The 20,448-nt window shown below is 37.7% G+C and overlaps 1 protein-coding gene across 4 annotated transcripts in view; it reads right to left on the bottom strand.

The window, feature by feature from the left end:
- Positions 1-13,963: 13,963 nt before the first annotated feature.
- The window catches only part of rnft2.L (ring finger protein, transmembrane 2 L homeolog), a 35,165-nt gene continuing 28,680 nt past the window's right edge, over positions 13,964-20,448 (bottom strand). For 3 of the 4 annotated variants that reach the window (XM_018263692.2, XM_018263684.2, XM_018263726.2), the window contains 3 exons: positions 20,057-20,122; positions 17,787-17,891; positions 13,964-14,662 (listed from right to left, as the gene is read on the bottom strand). In XM_018263692.2, coding sequence (XP_018119181.1) covers positions 14,528-14,662; positions 17,787-17,891; positions 20,057-20,122 — 306 coding nt within the window. In that variant the 3' untranslated portion in view covers positions 13,964-14,527. The remainder of the gene's footprint in view (positions 14,663-17,786; positions 17,892-20,056; positions 20,123-20,448) is intronic. The other variant, XM_018263711.2, reaches the window with a different exon arrangement.

Raw genomic sequence — 20,448 nt, 5'->3', positions numbered from 1 at the left:
GTAAAATTGATAGGTTAGTGCAATAATAAGACCAACACCCTCTCTGACTGCGCTAGGTGCCATCATATCAGGACTAAAAAACCCTGCCTCTGAACTATCAACACTGTACCTCTCTTGTGAAAATAATGATTGGATAACATTGCTTTACACAATCTCCTATTTCTGGCTGCTTAGGTTATTTTGCTCACACTAATACCTACTTATAAACAAATCTCTCTCCACAGACCACACACAGTGTATTCTGGGCACAGAGGATCCCAGCAGGTTGACTGTTCTAGGAATAAATATGATTTAAAATCCCAAAAGGGATTTGTATGCTGCTCTTTAATTTGGTTGTACACTACTACCTTTTGGATAAATCCTCTTGGGCTGTATTAGCAGGCCAGTTTAAAATCTCTATGGCAGTTTTATTTTTGTTACTGCATTATCATTTACAGAAAGGAGGTTTAACTCCTTCATACCATCTTGCGGTTGTTCAGAATAGCCTCTGTGGCATAGCAGGTATAGTAGGGAGAGATGGTGCCTATAGTAGCAGTGGGATAATAGTCTCTGGGAAGGGAGTGTGGCTATGGGATAGCAGGTATAGTAGGGAGAGATGGTGCCTATAGTAACAGTGGGATAATAGTCTCTGGGAAGGGAGTGTGACTGTGGGATAGCAGGTATAGTTGGGAGAGATGGTGCCTATAGTAACAGTGGGATAATAGTCTCTGGGAAGGGACTGTGGCTGTGGGATAGCAGGTATAGTAGAGAGATGGTGCCTATAGTAGCAGTGGGATAATAGTCTCTGGGAAGGAACTGTGACTGTGGGATAGCAGGTATAGTAGGGAGAGATGGTGCCTATAGTAACAGTGGGATAATAGTCTCTGGGAAGGAACTGTGACTGTGGGATAGCAGGTATAGTAGGGAGAGATGGTGCACTAGCTGCTCAGTAGTAGCAGCAACAATCTTTTACAACTATTTCCTGAATAAAAACATCTGCATGACTTTTGGAGAGCAGTAGCAGCAGATCAGAAATGTGACATTTTCTGGATACTCCAGAAGTTTAGACTTTCAACTGTATGACATAGGAAGTACCCAAGGCAGTGGAGGACGTGTCCAGTCAAGTGCCCTGTTCATGTTGTTTCAGACTGTTACTGTCTGTTTTGTAACTGGCCCTGTGCATGATAATAAGTAACTAGTAAAATGCCACACACTGAGCTTGTTGCAAGCACATATTGCTGAACTAAAGAGATGTACTGTATAGACATAATAACAGGATTGGCAGTTTTAGCGAAATAGAATAAGGTATTAGGGTAACAGGGTTTTCTGTTGGGGCTCAGGAGGACTAGTATAACAGTGAACAGCACTCGTGTAATAGATTTTTATTATTTGTGGTTTTTGAGTTATTTAGCTTTTTATTGAGCAGCTCTCCAGTTTGCAAGTTCATCAATTTGGTTGCTAGGGTCCAAATTCCCCTAGAAACCATGCACTGATTGGAATAAGAGACTGGAATATGAATAGGATAGGCCTGAATAGAAAAAAAAAAATAAAAAACCGCAATAACAATACATTTGTAGCCTTACAGAGCACTTGCTTTTAGATGGGGTCAGTGACCCACATTTGGAAAGAGTCAGAAGAAGAAGAAGGCAAGTAATTAACTATAAAAAAGAAAAAAAAATTTAACTACTAAAAGTTAAAGTTAAAGTGAACCACTCCTTTAAGGAAGAAAATAGAATGTATCAAATCCATACTTAGACATAGACATAAATGTGATTAAGGGCTTAAGCCTTGTTGATTAACAGAGACAGTAGGTACAGTTTCGTCAGAGAAATACAATGTGCTTCAAAAGGCACGTTGTTGGAAATGAGCCTGTTCTGTGTTCGAATGTACAGGTATGGCATATGTTATCCGGAAACCCGTTATCCAGAAAGCTCCAGATTACAGAAAGGCCATCCCCCATAGACTACATTATAAGCAAATAATTCTAATGTTTAAAAATGATTTCCTTGTTTTTCTGTACTAAAAAAAAAATACCTTGCACTTGATCCCAACTAAATAAATCCTTAATATAATCCTTATTGGAAGCAAAACCAGCCTACTGGGTTTATTTAATGTTTACATGATTTTCTAGTAGACTTATGGAGATCCAAGTTGCAGAAATATCCCTTATCCAAAAAACCTCAGGTCCCAAGCATTCTGGATAACAGGTCCCATACCTGTAGCACTTTGGGGCATATATCATTCAGCTGCACAAGGAATGGATTGATTTCCAGCTAATTTATGATCATATATAAACGTAACAATTAAAGGAAAACTATACCCCCCAAACAATGTAGGTCTCTATAAAAAGATATTGCATAAAACAGCTCATATGTAAAATCCTGCTTCATGTAAATAAACCATTTTCATAATAATATACTTTTCTAGTAGTATGTGCCATTGGGTAATCATAAATAGAAAATTGCCATTTTAAAAAATAAGGGCCGCCCCCTGGGATCGTAGGATTCACTGTACTGTATGTTAGGTCACAATAGCCAATTAACAGACAGAGTTGTGTCTTTTGCTTCCACACTTCTTCCTGTTACAGTTAGAGTTGTAGTATTTCTGGTCAGGTGATCTCTGAGACAGCACACAGACCATCACGAAATGGTGGTTCAAGGCAAGAGATGTAAAAGGGCAATATTTACTTAAATATATATTGCAGTTTGGTAAGATTCTTTAATATGCCACTTAATATGATATGAACTATCTGTTGCTTAAGTGTTCATTTTGGGGGTATAGTTTTCCTTTAAACCTATGTACACCTCTTATTTTGTCGCTGCCAAAACCTCTGAAAGAAGTGAGAGGCTGATTTACTGTTTTGGATTGATTTACTCATATAGGCACCAAATATATCCAGTCCATTAACTGTTGAACCAAGTCAGCATGTAATGGGCAGCTGCAGTTAGTTGCATACAGATTGCTATGGGTTTTACAATTCTGCAAAATTGTGTATTGATGCAGAGACTATTATAAAAGAGGTATGTTTAAAAACAAGCCCTTCAACTTCATTCAAACATGCTCTTCAAATTTTACAAATCACACAATGACAAACCATTTTTAAAGGGATACTGTCATGGGAAATTTTTTTTTTCCCAAAATGAATCGGTTAATAGTGCTACTCCAGCAGAATTCTGCACTGCAATCCATTTCTCAAAAGAGCAAACAGTTTTTTTTATATTCAATTTTGAAATCTGACATGGGGCTAGACATTTTGTAAATTTCCCAGCTGCCCCAAGTCATGTGACTTGTGCTCTGATAAACTTCAAACACTCTTTATTGCTGTACTGCAAGTTAGAGTGATATCACCCCCTCCCTTTCCCCCCCAGCAGCCAAACAAAAGAACAATGGGAAGGGAACCAGATAACAGCTCCCTAACACAAGATAACAGCTGCCTGGTAGATCTAAGAACAACACTCAGTAGTAAAAACCCATGTCTCACTGAGACACATTCAGTTGCATTGAGAAGGAAAAACAGCAGCCTGCCAGAAAGCATTTCTCTCCTAAAGTGCAGGCACAAGTCACATGACTGGGGGCAGCTGGGAAATTGACAAAATGTCTAACCCCATGTCAGATTTCAAAATTGAATATAAAAAAATCTGTTTGCTCTTTTGAGAAATGGATTTCAGTGCAGAATTCTGCTGGAGCAATACTATTAACTGATGATTTTTTTTTCCCATGACAGTATCCCTTTAAGTACTCCTGGGCAGTGCTTCCTTTAGCCCTAAAGCTAGTTAACCCTTAAGAGCTGGGGCGCAGTTTCCAAAACCAGCCTGAACTGTAGTGTTGCTCACATGTGATTCTTTATAATAATTATAATTCATGGGGCCTGGTGCTTTTAAAGGGGAAGCTTTATGCATGTCTTTATCATAATACATAACTGACTTCCATTCAATATCAAGGAATTAGACCCATTAGCATGGCTGTTGGAAACTTGACTTACTGTACCAGGAAGAAATAGTACCTTCCTCCTGCCTTATGTTTTGCGCAATAATCTTCTTAACAAACGGAATCAATGCAGGCACAACGGGGCTGTAATGAGAAATATTAACAGCAACAGGCTGGCACTGAAAACTGAATAACAACACAGTGAGATGCAGTTAAAAAGTTTACTTAGGAAAATAACATTCCAAATGTCTCAAAAGAAGCCTTGTGCGTTTCATGCCCAATAGGGGCATTTATAGTGCTTCTTAATCCTCTTTCCATACAGCAGACTGATAACAACCAGGATCTCTGCTTTACTTTATATTACACTTTTTTGAGTGACATTTTTCTGCAGATGCCAATCCCTAGCTCTGCTAGCATGCCATACTCTTTGCCAGACATGCTGTAGACGGCTTAGGATTCTGATAGTTTGAGTGGAGCTGAAATAAAGGAGGTCCAGGGACTATGCACACTGATCCTGTGGCTCTGTAATACTCTAAAGTATCTCTGTCTCACTGGTAATCTCCATCTTGACCATTCTTATTTTTGGATTCTGCTCCCCTCCAATACTACATATGGAACTCTGACATAGTTGGTTTCCTATAGAGCCCCATGAATTTTCTCTAGACCACCACTGACTGCCTCTTTACTACTGACTGGTTAACTATTAGATATTCATTGTGAAAGCTGCTGCATTCACTCCCTTACAATTTTTTTAAACCTGTAAATTAATCACAAGCTTTCAAGCAATGCTATATACTGTATACAGTATGTATTTGTTTTCCTTCTTCGTGGACTATTTACAGTCTTCACCAGAGCCAAAGTGAGAAGGAAGCCTTACAAATTTGAAAAAATACAAGTTTAGCTCTTGGTGAGGCCAAAACGCTGCTGGAATGTCTATGAATATTGCAGAGAAGCCAGTTAAAGTAACCCCCAGAAAACTTCTGATCATTTCAGTCTCATTGGAGGACAACTGACCCTTTCATTCCATTTTTACCTTTAAATCCAGCATTTAGATTCAGTACAATATGTAATTGCATTCCGAGGGTTTTATAAGCATTAAAGTGCCACAGAGCTAGGACAAGAAATACTAGACAATACTATTTGGCCTGACACCCTGCCTGATTGCCTCCATCATCCAATTGTGACCCCTGATAGTTGCAACTGAGACACATACCTTCACTGGCTAATCCTAGTTGACCAGACAGTAAGTACAGTGCTCTATTTAGCAACATCCATGATGTCTCTTCTAGTGGTTTCTACAATGGCAAATCTCCCACAGGGACTGGAAGATAAACAAAACCTCTCCCTATGGGAACACGATAATCTCATGTTACATAGATCTCAGGGCATATTGTGCTCTTATGTCATCTATTGCATGACATCCACCTACCAATCATCATCCATGCAAAGAGTGCATCATTTTGTGTCTTATGCAAGTTCTCTGCCCAGCCTGAATATGTGCCTGAACATTATATATTTGCTTGTTTTTTAAACACACATACATCCCATATTTCGTGAAAAGAGAAAAGGCACTCTACTAAACAGAAAGCAACATCTAATAAGCTTCTTCAACTGCAGCTTGGCATTGAACCCTGTTGATTTGTATCATATCAATCAAAATTGCAAACACAATGAAACCCCTATTTTATGTTTTTCAGGGAATCAAAAAAAAGGCATAGAATTCAGGAAAATGTAAAATCATTTAAAATGTATTATGTATGATATATAGGTAGGACCACCCAAAAAAGTAAAATATGGGAAATGTGTTATGTATTATATATAGACGGGACCGCAAAAAATGTAAAATCAGGATATATATAATCAGTGGATATAAAATAGAGGTTTCACCATATTTCCATAGTAGATTCTGCTAGGCGTTTCCAATGCAAAGTTTAGGTTGATACTGTATATTATGGTTCTCCAATCTATGCTGATATCCATGTACTATGGAATGGTTCAGTTTGGGGATCAGGCATGTAGTATAAAGTTTTGTGCCAATTACGCCATATCTGGCAATGTATGGTGCATTGTTAGATGAGAAAGTAAAGAGGAGCACAGTTCTTCTTCACTTCCTGACAGCCCAAGTTGTTGGACAATAGAAAACTATGTGCAGCCCCCTCATACGACATCCATGCATTTGCCCCTGGCTGATAGATGGCACAGGGGGCCTGTCCTGGTAGAGCCACCTTGTGGAGCGTGTTTGTGTCAATTATAAGGGGTATGTCAGTGTTAACTGAGAGGACTTACTACTCTTTTCCTTTTGATTTACAGATTGAAGCGTTTGGAGTCCTCTTTGCTGAGGAGCAATTGAAGCCAACGGTGCCTGAAGGAAGATATTCCTGTGATAAATGTCTAAGAAGCGGTTACAAGGCATAGCTGTGGAACCCGAGGAAAGAAGATGAGCTCATTAACTGGACATTATCATCACGTGTCCTTTGAGAGTGGGAATGTATAGGATTTCAGTAGGCCACCAGCAATGTTTTGGGAGAATGTGCAATGGGCTGGGTAATGTGGTGCTCTAAGGGTCCAAAAGAAACCCTATGGTCACTCATCATATACCAAAGGCACCAGAGGGTTACATCTATTTCCAGCCTACATGTATAATTATTTTGGATCCTTTGGACTTTTCTCTACTACACACTGTTGTGTATGTATGTTAATAATAAATGTACATATTATAGTCTATGATTTATTGTACAAAAAAGTGTGTGTCCTATCTTTTGGTAAACACCTTTTGAACATCGTTCTTATATGATGTAAAGATTTCTATCTTACAGCTTTATTGTACACAGTAAAGCAATATGTGACTATTGGATGTTTTATTGACCTTGCTAGAAGAAACAGCACATTAAGCATCTGAAAGAAAGCTATTCATTAGCCATGATTAATATTTAAGTGCTGCAGATCAACAGTTCATTTAATGAGATACAGTTGGTGCCGTAACGATGAGTGGTTTACTCACTACTGCTCAAAAATGATTTATCTTATCATTAATTAACGGCAAGGTCTACAGGCTATAGAATTGGGAATCTGGCCTCCAGGATCCTTTGTTAGGAAGTCTGAAAAAGATATTTTGTGTAATGAACAGCATTGTTAGTTAAATGGATTTCCTGCTTTTCTTAATTGGCACAAATATTGAACATAATTAGAGGAAGCTTATATCAGCACTTTTGTACATTTTCAAAATGTCACTTCTTTCTTTAAAGACAATGGGTTATAAGGCAAAGGGGGCTTTTTATATGTTGTTTGTCATTGATAAAGCAATGTTTTGCTTTAAGATCAGAGCAGGTGCTTGGCCTGAAAAGTGTAATGTATCGTAGTATGTTGATATTGCCCTTACTAGCCCTTCCATGTAGTCTGAAGAGCTGATATTCTATATACAAGTCTCTGCATCTTTTAGCTCTCAGTCTGTTGCTGCTGTACAATGCCCAATATTCCTGGCAGCAGAAGGGCAGTGGAAGTGTTCAGCCATAACTCCAGATAAGATCCCTGTGCGACTTTACATATTAAGTCAGTATTTGGCTTTTTTTAATACAATCAAATGTGAGACCTGGTGCTAAAACTATAATATATTGCATTGCTAAGGAATTGAAATCGGTTAGACCATTTTACATATCTAAAGCTGAACGTCTAAAAGCTAAGCAGCCCATGGAAAGCAAATTTCCGGGAAAGCTTTAGTCATATTTGAAAGTAAGGAAGCCAAATATCTTCTAGGAAGGATATCCGCAGGTTAAGCATGAAGATTAAGCTCATTATCACAGCCACAGTAGAGCATATCAATGGAAAGGCTAATGGGGGTGTTCTATGTAATGTAACATTTATGGTGTTTAAATGCTTGTTTTTTTTTGCATTGTTTCTGAAAATGATGCTGTACATTTCATTATTTTGTGATTGTATATGGTGTGAATTATTTATAAGATGGACATTCTGTTTTTGCTCCCTTTTAATTCACCATTGCTTTTTATCAGATGCAAAGTACTGCTTTTCTACATAGAGTGGCTACGGCAACTTCACCAAATCAGGGAGAATGCATCTATCCCAAGGGGGTGAGACTTATGAAAATGAGAACTTGCAGCCAGGCTATATATTTATTTCTATGTGTGTGTGTGTTATAAATCCCCATATATATGATTAGATGTGTATTAGTCTAAACTGCTGATGCATTTGCTTGCGATGCCACTCAAACGCTAGTATCTTCCAGGCTTACGTTATCTGAAAACTCACAAAGAAAGCACAGGAATGTAGGTTTGGTATTGCACCAGCTGAATCATTTATAATGTTATGGTGAGCACAGCCCACATTTCCATGCTATAAATGTTCACGTTATCACATCATGTGAATACAACAAACAATTTACCTATTTTGATCTATTAGGTACAATATAATTAGTCCTTCAGCCTTACAATTATATTATCCAGGTTAGCAAGGCTGTCTCAGACACTATTTTATTTCAGACTCCAATTTTTGGGCCAAAATTAGTTGATCATATGGTCCTCCTCTTGTTAAAAAAACAGATAAAAGTTGCATTACTAATTTTTGTGTTAAAAGAAAACATTTCTAAGACAGATATAGACACATTTATAGTCAGTAAATGGGAAACCAAGAGTTTTGATGTGTTTTACAAACACATTTACATACAAAGAACTTCATGCAGGTCAGTGTCAGCTTTGGTCTCCTTGCACTTTTTGTGTATAACACTTTATTACATGACTTGACTGTTAACTCTGTATATAACTATTCAGATTGTACTGTTCTGCCTTATAATGTAACAAACTGGTGCTGGAGATGGACTCACGACAATCCAACTGTACTATACTTGGGTGTTGCATCAAAGCTGGTGAGGTGCTATTTTTTGTGTGTGTGGTGCTAAGTACTGTTAATCTTGTAAGGGCTAAGGCAGTGGGACATAAAAACCCAATACCTTTAATGCTGCATGTGAAAGTAGGGGAAAAATACATTGTATTCTGGGAGCTTTTACACAGACCACAAGGATTCTATCAGCTTAGTTTACGGATAAACATGTAAACAATAACAGAATGTAAATACAAGGCATGCACCAAATCCTGGATACGGGCAAATCCGCCAAGAGCTTTGCTGAACCAAACAGAACCTTTAAAATCTGGTGAAATGAATAAGGGGATCACAGTTAATCTCCTTGCATATGGGTGTGCATGCCTTTTGCCCTTCAGTTCCCTAATTTGCATATGTAAATTTACACATGCAAATTAAGGTTTCGATTCAGTTCAGGATTTGGCTTAATCCTTCCTGAAAGATTCGGAGTTTGGCCATATCTTACAAATAGGGACTTGGTGCATCCCTTGTAAACACCAACAGTTTTGGACGATTTTCTTAAATTCCAATGATAATATAATTTACAGGTATTAAATGGTACTAAATGTTAATTTTCTTCCTAATCAGTGCTTGGCCACTACATTTGTTTTGACATTTAATATTTACGAGCGCTTCCGGAAACATGCAGGCCATTTTGTATTTTGTGCATCATAGTTTGGTTCCTTGTGACATGGACTAGTGCTATTCTTACCTGTGGGTCAACACTGCTTATATTATTTAATAAGTGAGACTCATGGTGTCCATTGCTAAAGAGCAAGAAGTAGAGTTGCTATACTGGCAAGTACATAAACTATTGTATCATTAATATTCTATTTAATTGAGAAATATCTGAATTACAATCTTGATTAGAATTTGCTTGAAGCCCTGCTAAGCTAACTCTCTACATGAAAAGGTGCTGTCTAACTCCAGGCATTACTAAATTCCACATCTTTAGTAATTCAATCCTTAGCCATCCGGACTTGATCCCTTGCGTTTGATTGTAAAACGAATACTTGCCCTGTTTGATATGGTTTACTATTAGTAAAGCTATCTCATCAATATCTACCATTGATGTTGCATGATAAGAAAGTGGTTATAGTGTAATGGAAAACGAAATAAATACATTAATAACAAGAACAGCAGTAGGGGGACTGGCCCACCATGTTACCAGGAAGGTGTAAAGTTTGCAACAATTCTTATCAACTACAGCAACCAATCGGCACGTAGCACATATTGGTCACCTGCTTAAAAGCAAAATGTCACCTGATGGCCATCAATCCAAGAGCTACTGGTAGATCATTATTTACCTATTGCGCACCATGTATCTATAGCTGTGTTGGAACATGATGTTTTGCTAGTACTTGTCCACTTGAACAAGGCTGGTCTGCCATGTCAGAATATGTACCCACTCGTTATCATTTTTATGTGTCTATGTTGTAGTGAAATAAAAATATTTGATTAAATGAATGTGTTTACAAATCATCAGTTTTGGAGTCAAGTTTGAAATAAACTGATTAAACTTTGCATAAATATAAACTGCAGTTTTGTGAATGGCTCATTATTCATGAATCCCTTTTTCTCCCTTGATTTTTGTATAACATTGCAGCAGTGTCCCATCATTTCACAATGGTACAGGGTTAATCGATTCATAATAAAAGGTTTCGGGTCGTAGATTTGTAAATGTAAAATTTAGAATTGGTTCAGCTGTCACACTGCAGGACTCTCATGATAACTATTAAAAGAAGAAGACATTGGAAGGCACGCACACTACTGCTTGCAAGTGGCAACATTGAACGTTTTTAGTCCTATTTATTTTTAGGGTTTCCTTATCCTTTAATCACAACCAGGGTTAAAATTAATCAAGGTACAAATTTGGCCAATCACTTACATTCATAGCTTGTTTTCCAAGAGGACCCAGCAAGGTAGGTGTATTTAAGTGATATTAATATTTCTATTAATACAGGTATGGGATCTGTTATCTGGAAACCTGTTATCCAGAAAGCTCCAAATTATGGGAAGGCCACCTCTCAAACTCGATTTTAATCAAGTAATTCAAATTTTTACAAATAATGTCCTTATTTTCGGTTATGATAAACCTACCTTATACTGGATCTCAACCAGGATACAATGGATCCTTACTGGAGGCAAAACCACCCTTTTGGTTTTAAATAAAGTTTAAATTAATTTTAAATACAAATTATGGAAAGACCCCTTAATTGGAAAATCCCAGGTCCCAAGCATTCTGGATAACCAGTCCCATACCTGTACTATTTTTGGTAAGGATGAAACTTTGGCCTAGCATCAACAGACACTGAATACATTTCTACTGGGACAAGTGCTAATGGCTGTTTTATGGCATTTATGCTATAAAATATGTACTTTATTTATTCTTTATTATAAAGTAATAAAACAGAGGAAATGCGTTTTGGTTACAAGAACATACAATTAAAGCCTTGGGTCACTTTAGTTCCATCTTTGGAGTGCACGGACAGAAGAAAAAAAACATATTCATCAAGCAGGTTTAGTATCATTATTCAGTCAATTGCTGGCAACTCCTCTGGGGGTACTACCTACAAATCATGTGCTATTGGCGAGGCCGGAGGAGAAGTTTCAGAAACTGCAATAAAACAAAAGATGCTCTCCACTTAAAGAAGTTGATGTTGGGTGTTTTCAGTTCAAGCACCTATTAGCAGTGCAACCTTTGGTCAGGACTCCCCTAGGACTCTAATAACAAGGTTATGGATCAGCCACAGTGTCAAGACTATCTAGGACAAAAATCAGATTTTCACCCACAATCCCACCCTAACTGACCTTCCGAGGGCTTTCATGTGTATCTAGGTGAGAAGATAGGCTCTCTCTCCAAAACTTATTGTAACTAGCCTTCAGGCTCAGTCCCTCCAGCAAAGCTCAAGTCCCCCAGTGGGGCGAACTTAAAGGGATACTGTCATGGGAAAAAATTTTTTTTCCAAAATGAATCAGTTAATAGTGCTGCTCCAGCAGAATTCTGCACTGAAATCCATTTCTCAAAAGAGCAAACAGATTTTTTTATATTGAATTCTGACATGGCGCTAGACATATTGTCAATTTCCCAGCTGCCCCAAGTCATGTGACTTGTGCTCTGATAAACTTCAATCCCTCTTTACTGCTGTACTGAAAGTTGGAGTGATATCAACCCTCACCCTTTTCTCCTCAGCATCCTAACAACAGAACAATGGGAAGGTAACCAGATAACAGCTCCCTAACACAAGATAACAGCTGCCTGGTAGATCTAAGAACAACACTCAATAGTAAAAACCCAACACTCAATAGTAAAAACCCATGTCCCACTGAGACACATTCAGTTACATTGAGAAAGAAAAACAGCAGCCTGCCAGAAAGTATTTCTCTCCTAAAGTGCAGGCACAAGTCACATGACCTGGAGCAGCTGGGAAACTGACAAAATGTCTAGCCCCATATCAGATTTCAAAATTGAATATAAAAAAATCTTTTTGCTCTTTTGAGAAATGGATTTCAGTGCAGAATTCTGCTGGAGTAGCACTATTAACTGATGTGTTTTGAAAAAAACATTTTTTTTCGATGACAGGATCCCTTTAAAGTTCACAGTTTGCGAACCATTGACTTATGGTGAGTTTGATCTGCATAAAGGCAGAGTGTTAGAATCTGTCCTGTAAAAAGCTTAACCAGACTTACAGTCATGTCTAAACATATAAGAAGCCTCCTTGTGTGAACCATTGATGCAATGGTTTTGTGTCTCTCCTGGCTGTCTCAAAGCTTTCAGAAAATAGTTGAAAAATGCTTTATTTATTCCTAGAGAGAACTGTCTCGCCTTCCCTGCCAGCAAATATGTAGTTAATATATTTTGTTTGCTGTATACTAGCAATTTAGTAGATTTGCATGCCTATAGTGAGTGGCAGCAGCAATATCTAACTTAGGCTTCCTCTTTCCTACAAGCTACACTATGAAGCTGCAGTATCAGATGGCCTAGTTGTTCTCACTCAGTGGAAAGATGACGGACCTCTGTTATCACTCAATTTGGAAAAAAATTTTTTTCCCATGACAGTATCCCTTTAAGTTCGCCCCACTGGGGGACTTGAGCTTTGCTGGAGGGACTGAGCCTGAAGGCTAGTTACAATCAGTTTTCATTTAGCCGTATTTACCTTCTTGTGAATTCAAAATAATTACAAAACAAATTTACAGGATTTAAGAAGAGCCGTCACAGTTTCTATTGTGTTAAGATGCAATAGAGGCCAACAGGGAGACCGTTGCCATGATATTGTTTCAGGAATATTTCAAAATAATAGTACATTATTTATGCTTTCATTTATGTAATTAATCTGATAATTCTGGTAGAAAGAAAGAGTGTATACTTCCCTTTGAAGCAGTGATTAGCTTAGGGCTGCATTTGAAGCACAGTGAGGGCATGGAGATGGTAAGTCTTTAGAGGGATGAATGATGGTATCTCTTTAATGTTACTGATGTGATTATAATTTTAAAAGCATATACTAAATGTGTTTGTTAAGTCATTTAAATAATATTGGCACAACCACACACACACACTATGATCACCTTTATCATTAGTCAATTAATGTGTCGGTGTATGTTTTTGAGTATTGGAGAAAACCACACATGACATGGAGAGAATATACTCGAAAATAGATCCCAGGCTGGAATGAACTCCAAGAACGGAAAGGTAGAATTATTTACCAATAACAGATATTGCAAGGTTTTAAGGGTGCCGTTGTGTAGTTGGTTTGACCACAATGGTGCTCTCACATCGAACAGTGGCAGTCAAATGCCATTATTCACCTGTCTTGCCAACATTTCTAATGCTTATCTTCAGAAAATGCGGATGGTTGATTAAAGGTGTTTTGCACATCATGGTTTTCTCCGAGAGCATTGGTGGTGGAAACACATGTTATGTTAGACACTAACATCACAAATCTAATAACTAATGCAACATTGCCATAGCAGCCAATCAGCAGTTTATTCTTTTGTTGCTCGACAGCAAACATACAGCTGGATGCTGTGGGTTACCAGAACTGGTGCTAATTATCTTCCAATTATTTAGCTCACAACGCCCCTTATTTCCTTTATAAACCCCTCTGTGAGTGGCCTGGTCCATGGGGCATCTTCTAACACTGCTGCAGTATGGACAAAGCCAGAACTAAAAGTAATGAATGGCAGAAAGTTACTGGGAAAAAAAACCCTTTAATGGACACAATAAAAGTGGTGAACTGGCTTGCTTGCAGGAGATTACCTATACATATGGTTAAGAGTCTCAGAGTTCCAACATGCTGTTTATATACTACAGATTAATAGAATGTGCATGCCTAAAAAAAGGCATCATTAATGCCCAGTGGTATTAAGAGAATACATATAATTACCTGTAGTCAAATATGTAAAGTATGAAGGTGCAGAGGTGTTAGTGAACAAGGGTGCTGTGCATGGGTAAAATATACAATAAAAACATACAATATACAGTACTTACTGGAGAAAATACACAGCGTGATTTAGCGTTTATTGCCTTTGCCCTTTAATGTCCACAAACAATATGGTACATGTGCACCACATCATATTCAGAAGAAAGATTTTTTTCTTTAGGGTTATTCGGAATTGCTGCAAATAAAAACAGTTTCATCCGGGAATGCTATTTTGCTTGCCATAAGTAATATTTAAAGCTGATGATATGGACTGTGCAACTGATCCATTACCGGAGATATATCACTATTTCACGAAGCCTCAGAATTCTGTCTCAGTACACCTGGAAGTGGGCTGAAGTTGAACCATCCTTCCATATGCGGACACTTTCAACAGCAACAGAACGGCATAGGGGACATGTACGCTCTCTGTCAAACCAAAGGCACAGACATTCCTCACAGAACACATGCTGGAAAAAAACCAAAAAACCCCAGAATGAATAACAATAACATGTATGACTAGCAACTAAAAGCAATGGAGCAGGTTAGACAATGGGTACATAAACAACTAAATAATACATTTGCACTTGCAATTCATTGAACCATAGTACATAGGTGGCAATCCTTTTACATAACTGGTTAGATACAACCACCACAATCTGGCTTGTGTCTTATAGGTCCACTTTAAAAATCAGTGCCAGATAAGTATAATAGTAAAAAGACATGGGGGCAGATTTTACTAAAGGACGAAGTGGCTGTCACTAGCGAAAATTCGCCAGAAAGCCCATCTGCAGGCACATCACCAATTTATTAACAGGCGTAGACAACAATTCGCCATCGAAAGAGACCATCGCCAGAGCAGTTTCGCACCCTATTACCAAGTGAATTTTCACTCAGACGATCGTTACTGCGCAAATTCACTAAAGTGCGAATTTTACAGAACGTTACCTTAGACCTGGTGAACTTATAAAATGAAGATACATCCTCCTTAATCTTATGTCGATGACATCATATCCTGTATGCTGAAAAGTTAATAAAATTATAAAAAAACGCTGGCGTTTTTTTCATATTTTAAAGTGGTATTGTCTTTAAAAGTTGTAACTATTATAAATTTTTGATTTAACCATTTAAAAAAAAAAACACTATTTGAGGGGCTTGCCACATTGGTTTTAGGGTGTGCTCCTTGGACATTTATAAGAAGTGGCCACTTCAAGCATTTGCACCAACATCTCCAATAAAGATGTCCATATGACCTATTCAAATTGACCTCAGCGCAAGTGTACTAACTAAGTTATGCTAGACAGAAACTAACGTTAGCGAATGTTCGCTGTGAAATGTTTGTGCTGACGACATAACTCGTTGAAACGCAAATTTTTTATTTAGTGAATTAGCGTAGTGGTAGCGAATTTGCACCCGGCAAAGTGGTGCGAAGCCTTTGCATGCGAAAATTCGCACTTTAGTGAATTTGCAACATAGAGTTAGAGTGTGGCTCCCTTAAATAATGGAAATAATTTGGTTATAAAGGATACAGAAGAAGCAAATGTGTTGAATCAGTTTATTCCTTCAGTGTATACAGTAGAGGAATCAGAGTCCCAAGACCGACCCGACAGGGACAGAGATGGCACCAATTAATCAAGTCAGTGATTGATGCAAGATATGGTACATAAAGGTTTATGTGAACAAGGCACCAGGGCCAAATGGAACACACCCTCTGTACCTAGAGTTTAGTTCAGTTTTAGTCAGGCCTCTATATCTTATTTTCCCACACTCGCTTTTATCTGGTTTGGTACCTATGACTATGAATTGTCGGATAGCTGATGTAAATACTACATTTCAAAGGGATTGGCAATTATCTCTACCTGGCAATTATAGGCCAGTCTGCTTGGTTTGTTATGAGAATACATTCATGATTATGTTATAAAATTCAGCATGACTTCATGGATAAGGAGAAGTAAACTAAGGTGTGTTGGTCTTAACAATGTTGCTTGTACATGTACATTATATAGGTAACTGGCTGTACAGAGGGTGGTTATCAATGCTTCATGGTTTGAAGAAAGGTTCTTAGTTGGGTGCCACAGGGTTTTGTATCAGGTCCACTTTTTTTTTTAACTTGTTCATTAATGATTTGTGGGAGGGTATGGAAGACTTTGATTAGTTCAGTTATAGCTGAATGTATTGGGATTGAAGTAGAGAATTAGTAGACAGAAAGAGGGTTACGCGGTTATAGAAGGAATGTACTAAGGGTTTAGAAGGATACGAATGTGAGAGATATGATGGTGACTGAAGGGAGACAAAGGACCAATGACAAGTGCATGTGAAAAGTCAGTCCATTCATTCTACATTTACTAGGAAAGTATTTCAGAAATATTATCTGGCTATTTAGAACTAGATTATTTGAAAATCTGATGCCAACATTGATGAAAACATTAAGATATACAGTTCTGTGCATATCCACTCCATGGTTATGGCACATGTAGTGACTTTCAATCAAAAGCAGCAAATACTTTGATTAGTGTTGTTTGATTATTTCAGTTTGATTAGTGTAGCTATAGGTAAATGTATTGGGCAAAAACCAGGCTGAAGAGGTTTAAGTAGAGAGTTAGTAGACAGAAAGTAGTTAACATGGTTATAGACGGCATGAATTAAAGGTTTAGAAAGATAGGGAAAGTGAATGATATGAAGATGACTAGAGGGAGACAAAGGATCAAGTGCAGATTTTGTTTAGAGTAGGAGAGAAAAGTACATTAAAAGTAATTCAATTTATTCAACATTTGCAATGAGAATATAATGCTTATTAATTTAAACTGTGTATAACAAGTAAAAAAAGTGAAATATGATAGAGGGGCAGATTTACTAAAGGGTGAAGTGACTAAATTCGCCAGCGTGAAGTCATTTCGTTACTTTGCTGATTTACTAAGGGGCGCAGTCGTAACTTCGTTAGCGAAGAAGATAGACTCTAGCGGTAATTCGCTCCCTTACACCTGGCAAAGTTGCGCTGTGGCGAATGGATGCAAATTCACTAAGATGCGGATTTTACTGAACGTTACCTCTTGCGCCAGACTTGCCTTCGCCACTTCAGACCAGGCGAAGTGCAATAGAGTAGACAGGACTTCCTCAAAAAACGCTGGTGACTTTTCATTTTTCAGGGGGATAGACTGCAAAAGATCGTAAATTTTTTCTGGGGTACCTGGCTTCCCCCCTACATTTCCCATCATATGGCACATAAACTAAACAGTGGGCACATGTGTAGAACAATATAACAACTCTATTTTATTTTATTAAGGTTTCCCGTACTTGTGTAATGTAATGTATTGGCTGCAACATATATGCCCATTCAACTTTAACTACCCGCCGTATGCAAATTAGGCAACGCTAGCGCAACTTCGCTTTGCATGGCGCAGTAACGCTAGCGCAACTTCGCCAGTGTTCGGCGCCCTGGACACAACTTTGGATTTTAGTGAATTAGCGTTGTCGTGGCGAATTTTCACCTGGCGAAGTGTTGCGATGTGAGCGTAGCTGTCGCTGGCGAATTTTTGCCGGTTAGTGAATTTGCCCCGGAGTGTCTTTAACATGTACCATATCTGGGAATTTTACCTGGCAAATAAGAATCAATGGGTCTTTGAAATCTCCTTGGCAAATGGCACACACATCACCAGCTTCTGCGCACTGCTGGCTGGAGGCACGGACACCGTACTTCTGCTAAAGCAACAAAACAATAATCTATATTATTTATTTAGATAATAGCATGAAAGTATGTTTGCAAATTCATAGAAAGCCAAAGGTTAAAACAAGATTGGATTCTAAGCCATTAACATCAAAGACCGGAAAGTTGCACATGAAATACAAAGTGCATGGAAGATTCCATTATCCTATGCTTCATGAAGTCACTAACTTGTGAATAAAGGAGACAGTTTCCCGTTAGTTGTAATGAACTAATCATGTGCCATTTATTTTAAATGATTTCCATGGCTGTCAAATGTACCCATGCATAGTCTGTCAGACTGCAGATGTTTGTGGGGCTTATAATATCTTGACATAAACAATTTTAATAAAATCATCAAATTCTTGTCAAGCATGGATCTATAGCAAACGTACATTGGTTATCCAGAAACCCGTTAATCAGAAAGCTCAGAATTATGGAAAGTCTGTCTCCCATAGCCTTCAATATAAGAAAATAATGAACATTTTTAAAAATTATGTTGTTTTTCTCTGTAATAATAAAACAGTACCTTGTACTTGATCCAAATTAAGATATAATTAATCCTTTTTGGAAGCAAAACCAGCCTATTGGGCTTTTTTAATGTTTAAATAATTTTCTAGTAGACTTGGGGCATGGAGATCCAAATTACAGAAAGATTCCTTGTCCGGAAAACCCCAGGTCCCGAGCATTGTGGATAACAAGTCCAATACCTGTAATATTGTTTCCTTAAAAAGGTGGTTCACCTTTAAGTTAACTTTGAGTATGTTATAGCTAATTCTAAGCAACTTTTCAGTTGTCCTTGATTTTTTATAATTTTTCAATTATTTTCCTTCTACTTCTGACTCTTTCCAGTTTTCAAATGGTGGTCACTGACCCCATCTAAAAAAACAAATTCTCTGTAAGGCTACAAATGTATTGTAACTGCTACTTTTTATTACTCATCTTTCTATCCAGGCCACTCCTATTCAAATGCCAGTCTCTTATTCAAATCAATGCACAGTTGCTAGGGGAATTTAGACCCTAGCAACCAAATTGCTGAAATTGCAAACTGGAGAGCTGCTGATTAAAAAAAGAAATAACCACAAATAATATAAATGAAAATCGATTGTAAATTGTTTCAGAATAATACACTAAAATTAACTCAAAGGTGAACAACCCCTTCGCCCCTACGTAAGCATTTGTTTACACCTTTATTGGAGGATTTGGAAAATATGTCTGTGCTGAACTGAAGGGTGAGTGTTATGATGCCGCATTAAAATGTACTCCATATTGTGAAATATAAGGATTTGTGACCTAGGAGTCCCATTAGCAAAGGCACAATGCTATAGGCATTTATACAAAGGAGATTAAGCCGAACAGAACAGTCAGGAACAACAAGGGCTAAGAAAGAGTCAGTGCCAAGCAATCCTGCAGTTTTTATTTATTTTTTATTTATTATTTGTGGTTTTCAAGATTTTCATTCAGCAACTCTCCAGTTTGCAATTTCAGCAATCCAAATTACCCTAGCAACCATCCATTGATTTGTATAAGAGTGGAATATGAATAGTAGAGGGTCTGAATAGAATGGTGAGTAATAAAAAGTGTCAATAACAATAAATGTGTAGCCTTACAGAGCATTTGTTTTTAGATGGGGTCAGTGACCCCCATTTGGAAGCTGAAAAAAGTCAAATAATTAAAAAACTATAAAGAAAAAATGAAGACCAACTGAAAAGTTGCTTAGAATTGCCCACTCTATAAAATACTAAACGCTAACTCAAAAGTGAACCACCCCTTTAATGAAAAAAAATTGAGTAAAAAGGAGAGAGACAAAACAGATAAAAATCAAGAGAAAAATATAGAGATCGGCAGAAAAATGGGAAGGGGAAATTAGGAGAAACTGGAGAGAATAAAAAACAAAAGGCAAAAGTAACCAGAGAAAAGAAAAACATATCGGAAAAAAGGACGAGATTGGGAAAGGTGAAAAGTAAAACAAACTTACGCCAGTGTAAGGAAGTGGTCACTATTACTACTGATCATATTATAAAACTGCCTCAATTTATTCCTCTACTCAGCTAACAGGTAATCTCTATTTATTCCTCAGATCAGCTACTTGCTAATAAACGCTGAGTTGATTTCAAAGCAGACTAAGCTGCACTCTCTGACTTCCCTGCAGAGAATATTTTACCTGAGGGTGGCACAGAAGCTTCACTGCTTTCCTTAATCCTCCAATTCGACCACAAATATCAAAAGACTGGATGAGAGAAAACAGAATTATTAAAAATGCATGCACAGGCCATGTTATGTGATTTTGTTATAATAATGCCCCAAAAGTGAATGTTCCTGCAAAGTATGTTGTGCTGCAGGGACTAAAAGGAAAGCAGGCTTCTGAAATACAATATTACAAGGAATCAAATGATGTATGTACCCATTCTAAATGTTGTGTTCTATATATATATATTTTTCTAATTATTTGTGTGCACCACAGTTTGTTGTGTGCTTTGGCACGAGTGAACAGGAACAATGTCTGAGCCCCTCTTCTTAAAACCTGCCACGGCTAGATCATTTAGCATATTTAGT

Source organism: Xenopus laevis, chromosome 1L, assembly GCF_017654675.1.
Source record: "Xenopus laevis strain J_2021 chromosome 1L, Xenopus_laevis_v10.1, whole genome shotgun sequence".
In the NCBI taxonomy this organism is placed as follows: domain Eukaryota; kingdom Metazoa; phylum Chordata; class Amphibia; order Anura; family Pipidae; genus Xenopus; species Xenopus laevis.
This window is presented reverse-complemented; position numbering and strand designations above follow the sequence as displayed.